Source organism: Penaeus japonicus, unplaced genomic scaffold (genome assembly GCF_977035675.1).
Source record: "Penaeus japonicus unplaced genomic scaffold, GWHDUDI00000001_assembly GWHDUDI00000013, whole genome shotgun sequence".
In the NCBI taxonomy this organism is placed as follows: Eukaryota; Metazoa; Arthropoda; class Malacostraca; order Decapoda; family Penaeidae; genus Penaeus; species Penaeus japonicus.
In genome coordinates, this window is record NW_028234415.1 from 18,690,922 (window position 1) to 18,703,421 (window position 12,500).

The 12,500-nt window shown below is 36.6% G+C and overlaps 1 protein-coding gene across 5 annotated transcripts in view; it reads left to right on the plus strand.

The window, feature by feature from the left end:
- Nucleotides 1–12,500, plus strand: part of LOC122247246 (uncharacterized) — a 25,739-nt gene that overhangs the window by 12,122 nt on the left and 1,117 nt on the right. For 2 of the 5 annotated variants that reach the window (XM_043006337.2, XM_043006336.2), the window contains exons 5-14: nucleotides 802–1,269; nucleotides 5,242–5,553; nucleotides 7,343–7,423; nucleotides 9,046–9,135; nucleotides 9,302–9,478; nucleotides 9,700–9,870; nucleotides 9,999–10,071; nucleotides 10,797–10,919; nucleotides 11,424–11,596; nucleotides 11,800–11,944. In XM_043006337.2, coding sequence (XP_042862271.2) covers nucleotides 802–1,269; nucleotides 5,242–5,553; nucleotides 7,343–7,423; nucleotides 9,046–9,135; nucleotides 9,302–9,478; nucleotides 9,700–9,870; nucleotides 9,999–10,071; nucleotides 10,797–10,919; nucleotides 11,424–11,596; nucleotides 11,800–11,944 — 1,813 coding nt within the window. Of the gene's footprint in view, nucleotides 1–801; nucleotides 1,270–4,104; nucleotides 5,554–7,342; nucleotides 7,424–9,045; nucleotides 9,136–9,301; nucleotides 9,479–9,699; nucleotides 9,871–9,998; nucleotides 10,072–10,796; nucleotides 10,920–11,423; nucleotides 11,597–11,799; nucleotides 11,945–12,500 lie in introns of all 5 variants that reach the window. The other 3 variants (XM_086543253.1, XM_086543252.1, XM_043006338.2) reach the window with 3 other exon arrangements.

Genomic DNA, 12,500 nt, shown 5'->3' on the forward strand with positions numbered 1-12,500 from the left:
AATAAAAATTTCAATATGCTAAGGCAATGTAACGCTTATTCGACTGTGGAAAGGAACCCATACGTTACCAAACATTAACAGCAGAAGAATGCAGTATGGTGTATCAGCTGTGTAAATATTTCTCCCCATGTAGGATTGGCTTCAAGTGTGCCGGATGAAAATACGAGGAAAGTAATTCAAGGCTTCACTAATCAAAACAGAACCCGAAACCACTTTACCAACAGGATGTTTTTTGTGTCTTTTGTTTGTAAGAGAAGAGATTCGATAATCAGATGTAGGTGTGAGATTGTGAGATGAGTTTGTCATGTTATTTTTGAAAGTTTGTAGTGCCTTTTGCCAGGTATTGAATATTTAGCTATTTATATATTTATCTGCTTTATATATCTATTTTTATTTTGCTTTTTGCGTCTAGTTGCTCATATGTGAAATATACTGGTTTATGTTTCCCGTTTTTAATTCATATATATATATTTATTTTACATTATACTTGTTTGAAGTAGGCCAGTGATCTGGGTATTTCTCATACTGAATAATTTCAAGATTTCTGTTGAGATTCAATGAATTATAAATGATTTATGATTGTACAGTGGAATATTTTAGGTCACCCAGAGTTTTTGTTCTCTAAATAGTTTTTTCTTAGTTACTATATGATTTGTTTGTATGTTGTATAGTTCTTGAATCTCCTTCAATATCACATGTGATATCTCATAGGCATTAATTGGCTGGAAATGATTGATTTTTTTGTGTGATGAATAATGGGAAAATTGAGTACTAATATTTCATCTTCCGTGTTCTGAAAAGGTGCCTCCACATGCAAGACAGGAGAATCGGGGAGGGAGCCTTGGCCGGGGTCAAACCAGGAGCCCCCCTATTGACTACCCACCATCACCCAACCTATCCCATAAACTGCGGGCTTATGCCACCTTGCCGGAGAGCGGCAGTGGAAGTTACCATGGCTTTGGCCACTCGTCCACACTGACTCACTCCACATCGTCCAGCCTGCACGCCCACCACCACCCTCTGGCGACATCGCACACGTTGCCAATACTCTCCCAGTCGTCTAGGAACATCCCCCTTCCCCTCGTCCCCCCCAGCAGTGCCAAACCCATTTTGCCAAACACCCCCACAACCCCCACCACCCCAGATGTTCCGGAGAACCTAGCCCTGCTGGATACGCTCTACAAGCTGAGCCCCCCCAAAGGCTGGAGCAGGAAGTACGACAGCTTCATGCAGAGAGTTTATTTCTGTAATCGGGTCACAGGAGAGAGAGTAAGTACAAATCTTTTTTTTTTTTTTTTTATTTGTTGTATGGCTTTGTGTGTTTTTTTTTATTTTTTTAATATTGATTTTATTGTGTCATTTGTTAACTTATTTTTTTCACTATATTGCCCCAGTTGTTGATAAATCAGTGTTTTTTGTGATGCATAATGTGGTTAATAATAATTATAGTTTTAACAGATTGTTGCAGATCTGAAGTAATTAAAAAGAAGTACAGATGATAAAGTTGTTTAAGACCAATATGTTAATTGTTGGTAAATGATTTTTTTTTTGTATGAGAAATCTCATAAATCTTTAATTTTTAAATTTTAAGATATTTCAAAAAAAAAAAAAAAAAAAAAAAAAAAAATACAGAGAGAGAGAGAGAATTACATCTTAGAGTGAGATTAGGTTGGAATGAGTATGAGAGTAAAGTTGAGATTGAAAGTGATCTCTCACTACGAATAAAAGTTGAAAGATAACTAGAGGTAGTGAGGCAGAACAAGAGTCAGGGAAAAAGTGAGAAAGTGAGCAAGAGTGGGAGAGTGAGGGGAAGGAAGGAGGGAGGTAAATTAGAAGGGAGGCAGGTAGGGAGGGAGAGGAAATTAATAGGGTAGGAATGAATGAATGAGTAAGTAAGTAAGTAAGTACTTAAGTAAGTGAGTGAGTGAGTGAGTATGAGTGAATATGAGTGAATATGAGTGAGTGAGGGATTGAATGAGAGTAAGTATGAGTGAGCAAATGAGTGAATGAATGAATAAGTGTGTGTATGTGTGTGTGTTTGTGTATTTGTGCATTTGTGTGTGCTTGTGTGTGTGTGTGTTTGTGCATTTGTGTGTTTTGTATTTGTGCATTTGTGTGTTTTGTATTTGTGCATTTGTGTGTATGTGCGTGTTTGTGTTGTGTGCATTTGTGTGTGTACACGTTTGTGTGTGTGTGTGTATGTGTATGTGTATGTGTATGTGTATGTGTATGTGTATGTGTATTTGTGTGCGCATTTGTGTGTGTTTTTTGAGTGTGCGCATTTGTGTGTGTTTTTGTGTGTGTGTGCATTTGTGTTATTTTATGTGTTTGTGTGCGCATTTGTGTCTGTGTGTGTGCGTTTGTGTTTGTGTGTGTGCACATTTGTGTGCGTGTGCGTGTGTGTGTGTGTGTGTGTGTGTGTGTGTGTGTGTGTGTGTGTGTGTGTGTGTGTGTGTGTGTGTGTGTGTGTGTGTGTGTGTGTGTGTGTGTGTGTGTGCGCGTGTGTGTGTGTGTGTGTGTGTGCGTGTGTGTGTGTGTGTGCGTGTGTGTGTGTGTGTGTGTGTGCGCGTGTGTGTGTGTGTGTGTGTGTGTGTGTGTGTGTGTGTGTGTGTGTGTGTGTGTGTGTGTGTGTGTGTGTGTGTGTGTGTGTTGTATATGTGTGTGTGTTGTATGTGTATGTGTATGTGTATGTGTATGTGTATGTGTATGTGTATGTGTATGTGTATGTGTATGTGCGTGTGATTGTGTGTGTGTGTGTGTGTGTGTGTGTGTGTGTGTGTGTGTGTGTGTGTGTGTGTGTGTGTGTGTGTGTGTTTGTATGTTGTGTAGTTTTTGTGTGTGTGATTTTGTGTATGTGTATTTGTGTATGTGTGTATTGTGTATGTGTTGTGTTGTGTTGTGTGTTGTGTGTGTGTGTGTGTGTGTGTGTGTGTATGTATGTATGTATGTATGTATGTATGTATGTATGTATGTGTATGTGTATGTGTGTATGTATGTATGTGCATGTGTGTGTGCGTGTGCGTGTGTTTGTTCAAGTGTGTATGTCTTTAGTGTCTTTTTTGTGTGTGTGATCATGGTTATGTGAATGCTTACTTATTCTCCTTTATATACTGAATATGGTATTGAGTTATTATATGGTGATTAAGAAATGAATGATATCATGTACAGAAAATTAATTATATCATTAATGGCTTTTGTGGTGAGGTGTAATTATGCGCTTTCCGGGAGCTATAACATTATCTCCCCTAATCGGAGATACCAGAGTGAACTGAAGTGCACCAAAGTGTAGTGTTCACCTCTTGCTCAGAGAAACACTGTTACTTATGGAACTTGCTTCTATTATTAGATAGACTATATGTTGTTCAGATAAAGTTGTAACTACTATCAAGAAGATAAGTTATGGAGGTATATCAGGTAGGTAATTTTGGAATATTGTATGAAGATATTTGGGAAGTGAGAGCAGCTCAACCTGGGGAGGAAGTCATATCCTGTTTTGCTACCATGAGTAAGCTGTATCCTGTCAAGTGGATAATAAAAAAACAACTGCCTTACACTACTGAACGTTCAGTTACCATAGATACAAGAACTGGGGCTCTCATCTTATTGGGGGATGCTTGATAGTGGCACAGTTTGGCAGTGCATATTATCCTGCGTGGAGGAGGAGCTGGTGTTGGGTGAGAGATCTTATTGTCTACATCCTGACCAGTCCCAGGAGGGATGGTGTGTGCTGCTAGGATTACTGAGTCTCTCACACCACAACAACCTTGTTTCTCTCTCAGCTTCCATACCTCACACATGCACATGAACGCCTGTTGCTGTGTCTGTGTTTCAGGGATTTTGCACCCATCATAGCAAGCGTGAAGATAGGAGTGAATTATTCTGGTGTCAGAATTTCCAACAAGTTTGCAATGTGCTGATTGTTTGTCTCAGTTGTTTGAAAACTTGGAAAAAGAAAAGATATTGAAAAATAATTATTGCATGATATGCACTTATGCATAAATGAATGATATATTAATCACAGGTGAATCAAGTTTTTTCTTTCATAAATAGATCATGAGTAATGATCGGGAAAAAATTACATTGATGGACCATGTGGTTTTCCAGCCTAAGAGATTTTCATGGGTGACCGAAGTTGACATACCCAGTCTAGAAGACAAAGAATATATTTGCAAGAGTTACCAAAGCACTATGGACTTGTCAAAGGACCTCCAGTATGAAGTTCAATCTCCTAGTCCAGTGGAAGGGCAGACATATTCATCAAAATTACAGTGTGAGGGAGAGGGATTTCAGGATGCTGAGAAGCAGACCACAGCAGAAATTGCAAAGGATACAAATCCAGGTGAACAGAGAAAATCTGAAAGAAAAGACCCACCACAGAAACCTCCTCGAAAGTCAAAGCTCTCTGTGCAACCATCGCACAACCTTCCAAGAGACCTAGACGTTATAACAATATCTTCGCCAACTCACCCAAACAGTCCAGCTCGTATTGTTATGACACCACCAGACACTCCCCCATTAACAGAAGCTGGCTTAAGGATGTCAACATTTGGTCATAATTCCAGCTTTTCCAGACCACGCGGACACACCAGGAGTAAGTCGGAGACTGTGAAACTGGACAGATCAGTTTCAAAAGAGACCAGTGATCAGGTATATAAAGCTGAAAAACTAAATTCAAGGCAAGACAGACGATCAAAATCAATTACGAATCCATCACTGATTCCAAGCTCAATCCGACCAAAAACTCCAACACCCCCAAGATCTCCAGTTGGATATGCAGAGAGAGATCAGCTAACGCGTGATAAATCAGGTGGTCAACCGAAGCTAGATAATATCCAAGAAGGAACGGCCAGAAGCAAGGACAGACGTAGAGAGGAGCAACGGAAGATGGTGCTTGATTCTCCTCAACCAGACTCTATTGTGCTGCGCAGTGCAAACAAAGGCATAGGGAAAAAGTATTTAGAATTGGATTTTAACCAGCCTAAGAGAAAGAGTGAAGGAAATCTATTGGATGGAAACATAAGTCCAGTAGCAAAAGATCAGTATGACCAAATTGTGAAAGAACTTTCTACCAGCATAAATAGAGTGCGGTTAAATGACAACGGTTACAAAAATAGAGAAAATGCTTCCCAGAATATAAATACCAGTAGCAACCAGCTACGAGAAGATATGTCTTTAAAAGTTCACGCTGTAGAGGAAGGAGATAACAACAAACCTCATTCGTGTTTTTCTGCAAAATCTCAGGTAAGGAGGTCCATGTTCATTAGTCATGATGAAGAGGACTCCATCCTAGAGGATAAGCCACTCACCAGTGAGAGTGGTGAGGCGAGTGCCCGTGCATTTGGCACTGAGGACGACACCCCTGGCCAGGGTGCCAGGCGATTCTTCCCACCGTCCCCCCGTTGCCTAAGTCCAGACAATGGCTCTGGGACGCACTCTGACAGGGAGGAGTCCACTTTTAGTGATGATACAGAGGGATCGACATCAACCCTGCCTTGTCTTGGGATTGGAAGTGATCACTACAAGGAGTTGAAGAGATCTCTTGACTCTGAGAAGGTAGTTCAAAGATTTAGCACTTGTGAATTTAACAATTTTGAACCTCCCTTTTTATTTCATTAAATCATATTAAGTTTCAAGAATGAACTAATATAACATAAATGGTTCAAATTTGGTAGATTCGCCATGAACATGTCTATTTATACAACGCCTGACAAATGCTGCACGCTAGTAATTTCAGAATGGAGTTATCGAAGTTGGCATAATGCCTGTGTTAAATTTCCGAGGTATCTAAGCCAAGGTAACACTGTAATTTACAAGATTATTTATTGATTTATGAATCTCTGACTTGGATTCTTAACCTGATTGCACTATTATTTTTTCTCTCTCTCTCTCAAAAGAGCAAAATGGATGGAGGAAGTTCAAGTTCCTTTTAAGCATAATTTAGCTTATTTCCAGATTAGATCTTCAGCATATTGCTACTAAGTAACTAATAACTTAATGCTTCAGCTTTTGGCCAAAATATAGAATGATTTTAATTTGCTGATCTAAATCACTGCATTCTATTGAGTATTTAATATGCATTTATAGTAACTTAAAAGATTTACTATGCATAAAGATTTAATTGATATTATTTTTTCAGAAATTGATGAGCAAGTCAGAGTAAAAAAAAAAAAAAAAAAAAAAAAATCGTTTTAGAGACATGAAATATTCTCTGATATTGAGACCAATTTTTGGGTACATATCTATTTAAGCTGAAATTAATTAGAGAAATTTCAAGAATTTTCTAGGCCATAGATTTTTTTTGTAAATGAAATTAGTACCATGAAAAAGTTTGAGGGCTTTGGTAGAACAGAAAATGGATAAATTTCCAATCCATAGTCAATAGGAAGTCCTAATGAATGGAATGTAGTTTTTAAGTAGAGATCGGAAGCCACAGAGGACTCTCCATGCACCAAATAATATATTCTGTCAGGTTTGTTGCAAGTTTTTGATGCAAATGAAACTGCAGTGGTTGAGGTCAAGGTCTGCTCTCTAGACTCATGACGTAATCATGAATTTTTGTCCAAGTTAGAATTCTCTGATGGGATTGATGAGATCTCTTATTATATTTATGTCCACCCTGTTATTTAAAAAAAAAATTTACAATATGTAAAGCTATCTGTTTGTCATTTAAGTGTAGAAATCTATAGTATCTTAAAATGTGTGCACTGGTGTTAACTGGATGGTTCAGTAACCATTGCCTAAACACGATAGATTTGATGTGGAGACAGACAGACAGTATATCTGAATATTGCGCTGAAAAGTGGAAAATATAGTGACGTTTAATGCTGAAAGTACCTGATATTTATTTTTACAAATATCATTATACATTTCATATCTTCTCTTAATAGATGTGTGCTTTACCATAAGTTCCACAGATTTTTCTTTAGACTGTAGCTTTGATTGAAGAACGATTGCAAAATTATGATGTATATATTCTTATATTGACAATACGTGTGTTGAATGAGTATTTTGTAAAAAAATACTAACGATGATATAGCTGCTTCATATCTTTAACTTGACTAACTAGGACTATCTTTACAATGCTTCCTCACGTTTTTTAGCACGTGACTTGCAAAACAAATTAATAATCATCATTAACTTCTATGTGATTCTGTAGCTGCTATTTAGATTTAAGATTTGTATTGCTCTCTTAGATAATTTGAGAAATAGTGAGATAAAAGAGTTTATAGGACAGAAGAGAATAACATGATCAGACAAAGATAAAAGATATTTGAAACAATCCATTTTTCAAAGCTGAAACAAGCGACCTCTACTCGAAACTAACACAGGTCTTTCTTTACAGTGGCTCGCAACTAACAATGATGATGGGAAGATTTATTACTATGAGGAGAGTGGCAGTAAGAGTCAGTGGAAACTACCCGAGGTATGTCATGCGCTGACGGCTTGAGGTGTGTGGGCTGGTTTTGGTCATTGATGTGGGAGGAACGTGGACTGGGCAGGATGCAGAGGTGGAAGGAAAAAAAGGGAAAACTTTATATTGTTTGAATGTGAAAAGAGGGGAAAACTTGATATTATTTGAATGTGAAAAGAGGGAAAAACTTGATATTATTTGAATGTGAAAAGAGGGGAAACTATTTTATTTGAATGTGAAAAGAGGGGAAACTATTTTATTTGAATGTGAAAAGAGGGTAAAACTTAATATTATTTGTATGCAATTATACAAATAACTTGAGGTACTATGAACTGATAAACTTGCTAAGAATTCCTGTTGTACATGTAGTCTGCACTTTGAGAGGCAGTGATAGAATATGATTTATGTTTCTCTTGGAAGATTGTACATATTTACAGGCATTCTTGAACTTGACCAAGTCCACCTTTTTATTAGAATTACTTTTTTTATTTAATGCTTATTAAGAATTCAGATGTGTGTAAGTGATAAAAGTTGATGTATAAGCTTCAGAAAAAAAGGGAAATTATTGAGATGAGTTTTGCTTTTGTAGTTCTAAAGCTTTCTTCAGATATTCCAAGGAATCTGTTTGTATTTCCTTGCTTTCTCAGAAATATACAAAGGGAAAGAAGGGTTGACAAGGGTAGTGCTACAGTGTTTATGGAACTTCTTAGATTTAGGGTCAACTATGCACTATGCTTTTCATATTTTATTTTGTTTCCTTTTTTGCTGTTTTCAATGTATATAATGTGTTTTTGAAATAAGAAAAACAAATTGCACACCACTTTGGTGTAGCAACAGTGATGCAAAGAGAAGGATAATGATATAAGCTGTAAGAATGGGAAAAAAAGTCACAGTTAGAACTAAGTGAGAAATGGTATGGAATAAGGTTACCACCACATGGAAGCTGAAGTTGAAATTCATCTGATGCATAACACTTAAAAGGGAAATAAAAGCTCATGAAGACCTTTGGCTTGTCAATAAGATATTAATACTCAGTCCATGTTTAGCTTATGGATGGTCTTTTTTTAATGTCCACGTTTTTTTTTAAGGGAAATTTAGAAACTTATTTTGGATATATAAAATAACCTACCTGCACTCAAATATTAAACTCAATGGATAGCTTAGTTATAATATTAGACAAACATCAATGGCCCAAAAAGTAGGGATATTGGGTAGAAGATGTATAGCCACTTTAAATTTATGTCTTGCTTTACTCTTGCTTTCCTTGTGCTTCATGGTGCTGGAAATCTTGCAGAAGGATACCTTACTCTCTCCACTGTAAGTCTACATTTACTAATTGCTACTTTAGCATTTAATACCATTTATAGCTTTAAGGTAATAAGTTTTGGGCATTTCTGTGAATGCAGTTGATCTAATGGATAGATTATAGCTTTTGGCATTTGATTGTAATGTGGATAAGCAGATTCAGAGAAGAAATAGGAGAGACCTTCAGCACAGTTACTGGAGGACAAATAAATAGAAAAGCTACATGAAGATTTGCATGTATGTTTTGGTTATTGTTCTGATGATCATTTTGTTAGATCACAATTTCATGGGTGGAATAAGAGGCTCTAATTTTCTTCTGCAAATTTCAGCTTGATTCCTTTGATGAGTTTGGTACATTGGATGGCCATCAAACTTCCACCCTGGAGAGCCAAAGGGTTTCTTTAGTTACTGAAAATTTGGTGAGTATTGGACATTTTGAAAGAGATTACTCTTTATGGCAAGTTAGAAATGTGTAGCAGATTATTATTTTCCATTTCATTTCTTATTCTAACTCTGGAGAATCTTCATTGCCTATATTTTTGTGTGAAAAGACATGAGAAAGTGTTAGATGCATTTTTTCTACAGGCTGAGCTGAGTAAACACATTGTCAAAGAAGGATTCCTGCAAAGAACATTCCTATTGAAAGAGGGGAAGAAGGTGCGCAAAAATTGGACCTCCTCCTACGCTCGTTACATTGTCAGCTCCTTCAATTCCGGATCTCAAGGCCTCATACACTTCTCGAAGACAAAGGATGATGACAAGGTATAGTTTTTCTGCTGGATATGTGTATATTGGCTCAAGAATCAGTGGTTGAAATGGTTGGAAGGAATATTACATCTGGTCAATAAAGTTGAAAGTTTAATTGAAAAGAGTGGAGTTTTATTGCTGTTTGCCATTTTTATGTTAGATTATTTAAGTTGTATACTTTTTCTTTTTCTTTTTTTTCATTTTAATTTTTGTTTTTTGTTTCTTTTTTTTTGCAGAAAGCTGAAGTATTTGATTTTATTCCACCGTGTTCCCTTGACCTTTCCAATGACAAGAAAACAAGTAGGCAGCAGGTCATAGCACTACGCAATGGCCATGACACAGAAGTTCTACTTCAGTTTGAAGATAGAGACATTGAAAACGAATGGCTCAAAGTTCTGGTTGATCATGTGAGTAGATGGTTGTAGTTGTTGCAATTGTTTATTTATTTTGCATGGGTATAGGTGGGCCTGTGTGTTTCTGTGTGATATTTTCTTCTCCCTGTATTCTTTAAGAATTCAATTTCTCGTAATTTCAGGATGGGATGCAGAAGAATATGACATCTGTGGCCGAGAAGGAGGAGAAGAAGGGGAAAAAAGGCTCTGAGAAGAGTAAGAATACATTTTTATATTTTCTTTTTTTTCTCAGTTCATACTTGTAAGAGTTCAGAGGATTTTTTTATTTTATTTTTTTAAGCAAAGAGGCAGTGCAAGCTTAATTTGACAGTGGCATTTAAAAAAATGATGCATTTTTTCTAGAAATAGGGTAAATAGCATGCTGCACTGGAAGACTCATCAAATCCTCATTATCAGATGGAAATTTTCAGTATTAAGTTACACCCTGATGATGAAATCGTCCTATGTTGCTCATAGGAAATGAATAGGTATTGGATTCTAGGAACTCATCTCTATCTCTAATAGTCCCTGGCTGTGCTGATTCACACACCACGTAATTTGATACTTCCTGTGGGTGGCGTGAAGCATTTGCTTATTAAGGTTATAGTTTAGTTTTTTATTGTTTTATTTTTTTTTTTTAGGTCATCAGCTTGGTTGTTTCTGCCTTTCTTTTCTATTCTTTTCTTTTTCTTGATGACATTCATTCTTGATGATTGCATTGTGATTGTAAGGAAGATTGTTACTGCTTTTCTCATTAATCTGCTGTGACACAAGTTGCAAGATCATTAATGATATGAAAGATTTGAAACTGAACATAGTGTGAGGTTTATAAAATCACAACAAGGGGGAGTTAATTTTAGAAAAAAAGACTGGAGAGATGATCTCTGAAATGCAAGCACAAGCTTTAGATCTATAGCAATTTATACCTTTCACTTTACCAGTGAAACGGGCAGCCAGCATTGAACAGCTTGCTCCTGACAGCAAGGGCATCACTGACAAGTTGCTGAATTTCATCAAGAGGCGGCCCCTTAAGGAGACCCTGGAAAAGAAAGGGATTTATAAAGGTAAGATAATGTTTTTCTCTCCAGAGTAGAAGAGGAAAGAATTGAGATGACTTATATATTTTTTTTAAGCACTTCAGTATATTACTTATCAGGATATGTTGTTTGGGGATTTAGCATTAGGAAATGTATTTTGATTGTTGATATATATTAAATTTGAAAACTAGAAAGGTAAGAAAAAAGAATTAGCTTTTTCATTCAAGGTGTTCTGAGAGGAAAGTAGAAAGTTAACTAGAAATGTTTTGCTCCTTTTCAAAGTTTTCCAAGAAATGAGGGATTGCTATGAATTTGTATGAATCAATTCCATGTAGTTATGGTAGATAATAATAGCCCCATGTGAATTAACTTCTTTTTATTCAAAAATGATTTAGGATTTCCTATCATAGGCCCCAGAAGATTTAAAGCACCAGTATATTTACTAAAGAGTAAAGAGGATGCTTATTAAGTATATATAGATTGTGCTATCTACATTTATAAGGATTTTCACTGAATTTGTTTCATCAACAGAGGCAGTTTTTGGGAGTACTTTGTCAGAGTTACATCAACAAGACAAGACTACGATACCCATATTTGTCCTCCAGTGCATCAATCACATAGAAAAGTCTGTTGAAAATCTCCGTTCTGATGGCCTGTATAGGATATCTGGTAATGCTGCTCAGATCCAGAAGATCCGATATGAGGTGAGTTTCGTTTCAAATTTATGTTTTTTCTTTTCCTTTTTTATATGTGTTGATACAATAAAGGCAGCAGAAGTATTATCATCTGAGAAATGAAAAGAACCTTCAGAGAACATTTTTTTTTTTTTTATCAGTAGAATCATTGTCTTCTATACCATGTCCATTGTTACAATCATAATGGCCTGTGTCTGATACCCTATTTGCAGGTGGCACAGAGGAACTACACCATCCTGAGTAGGGAGAAGGAAGTGCACAACCTGTCAGGGGCTCTCAAACTCTTCTTCAGGGAGCTCAAGGAACCTCTCATTCCCTTCGCCAACTATCAGGACTTCATTCAAGCCACAGGCTCTGGTACGATTGGCTTTTTTTTTTTTTTTAAAGGGTTTTGCTTTATTTTTTGCTGGATTGAGAAAGGATTGGAACTTTGTATAAGTTTAACGGACTTTTTTCTTGCCTTGTTTGGAGATGACAGATGTGTATGATTGATGATTTCTTTCTTTCATGCTCTCTTTATAAAGGTGAATATTGTAGCTGGTAAGTTTGATTTAACTTTGGGTTCTGGTGAATGGACAAGGAGTTGATATGGTGATATGGTGCATGCTGTTGGTGAAGTAGATTTGGTTTCCATAGTGGGAATAGGTTGCAGAAGTAATATTGTAGCATTTGTTGTGTAAGTTAGAGATAACATTGCTTTGCCATCAGAAATGAGGTCAACACTGCCTTTTTTACTGGGGAGAGGGGCACACTTTCCTGTAACTATGTACATGTAGATATGTAGCATGCAACACACTTACAAGGGAATGTAATGTGTTAGTTTCATATATTTTTTGATTGTTTGTTTATCATAGGTATTTTATTCATTCATTCATTCATTCATTTATTTATTGACCAAAATGAAACCTCATAA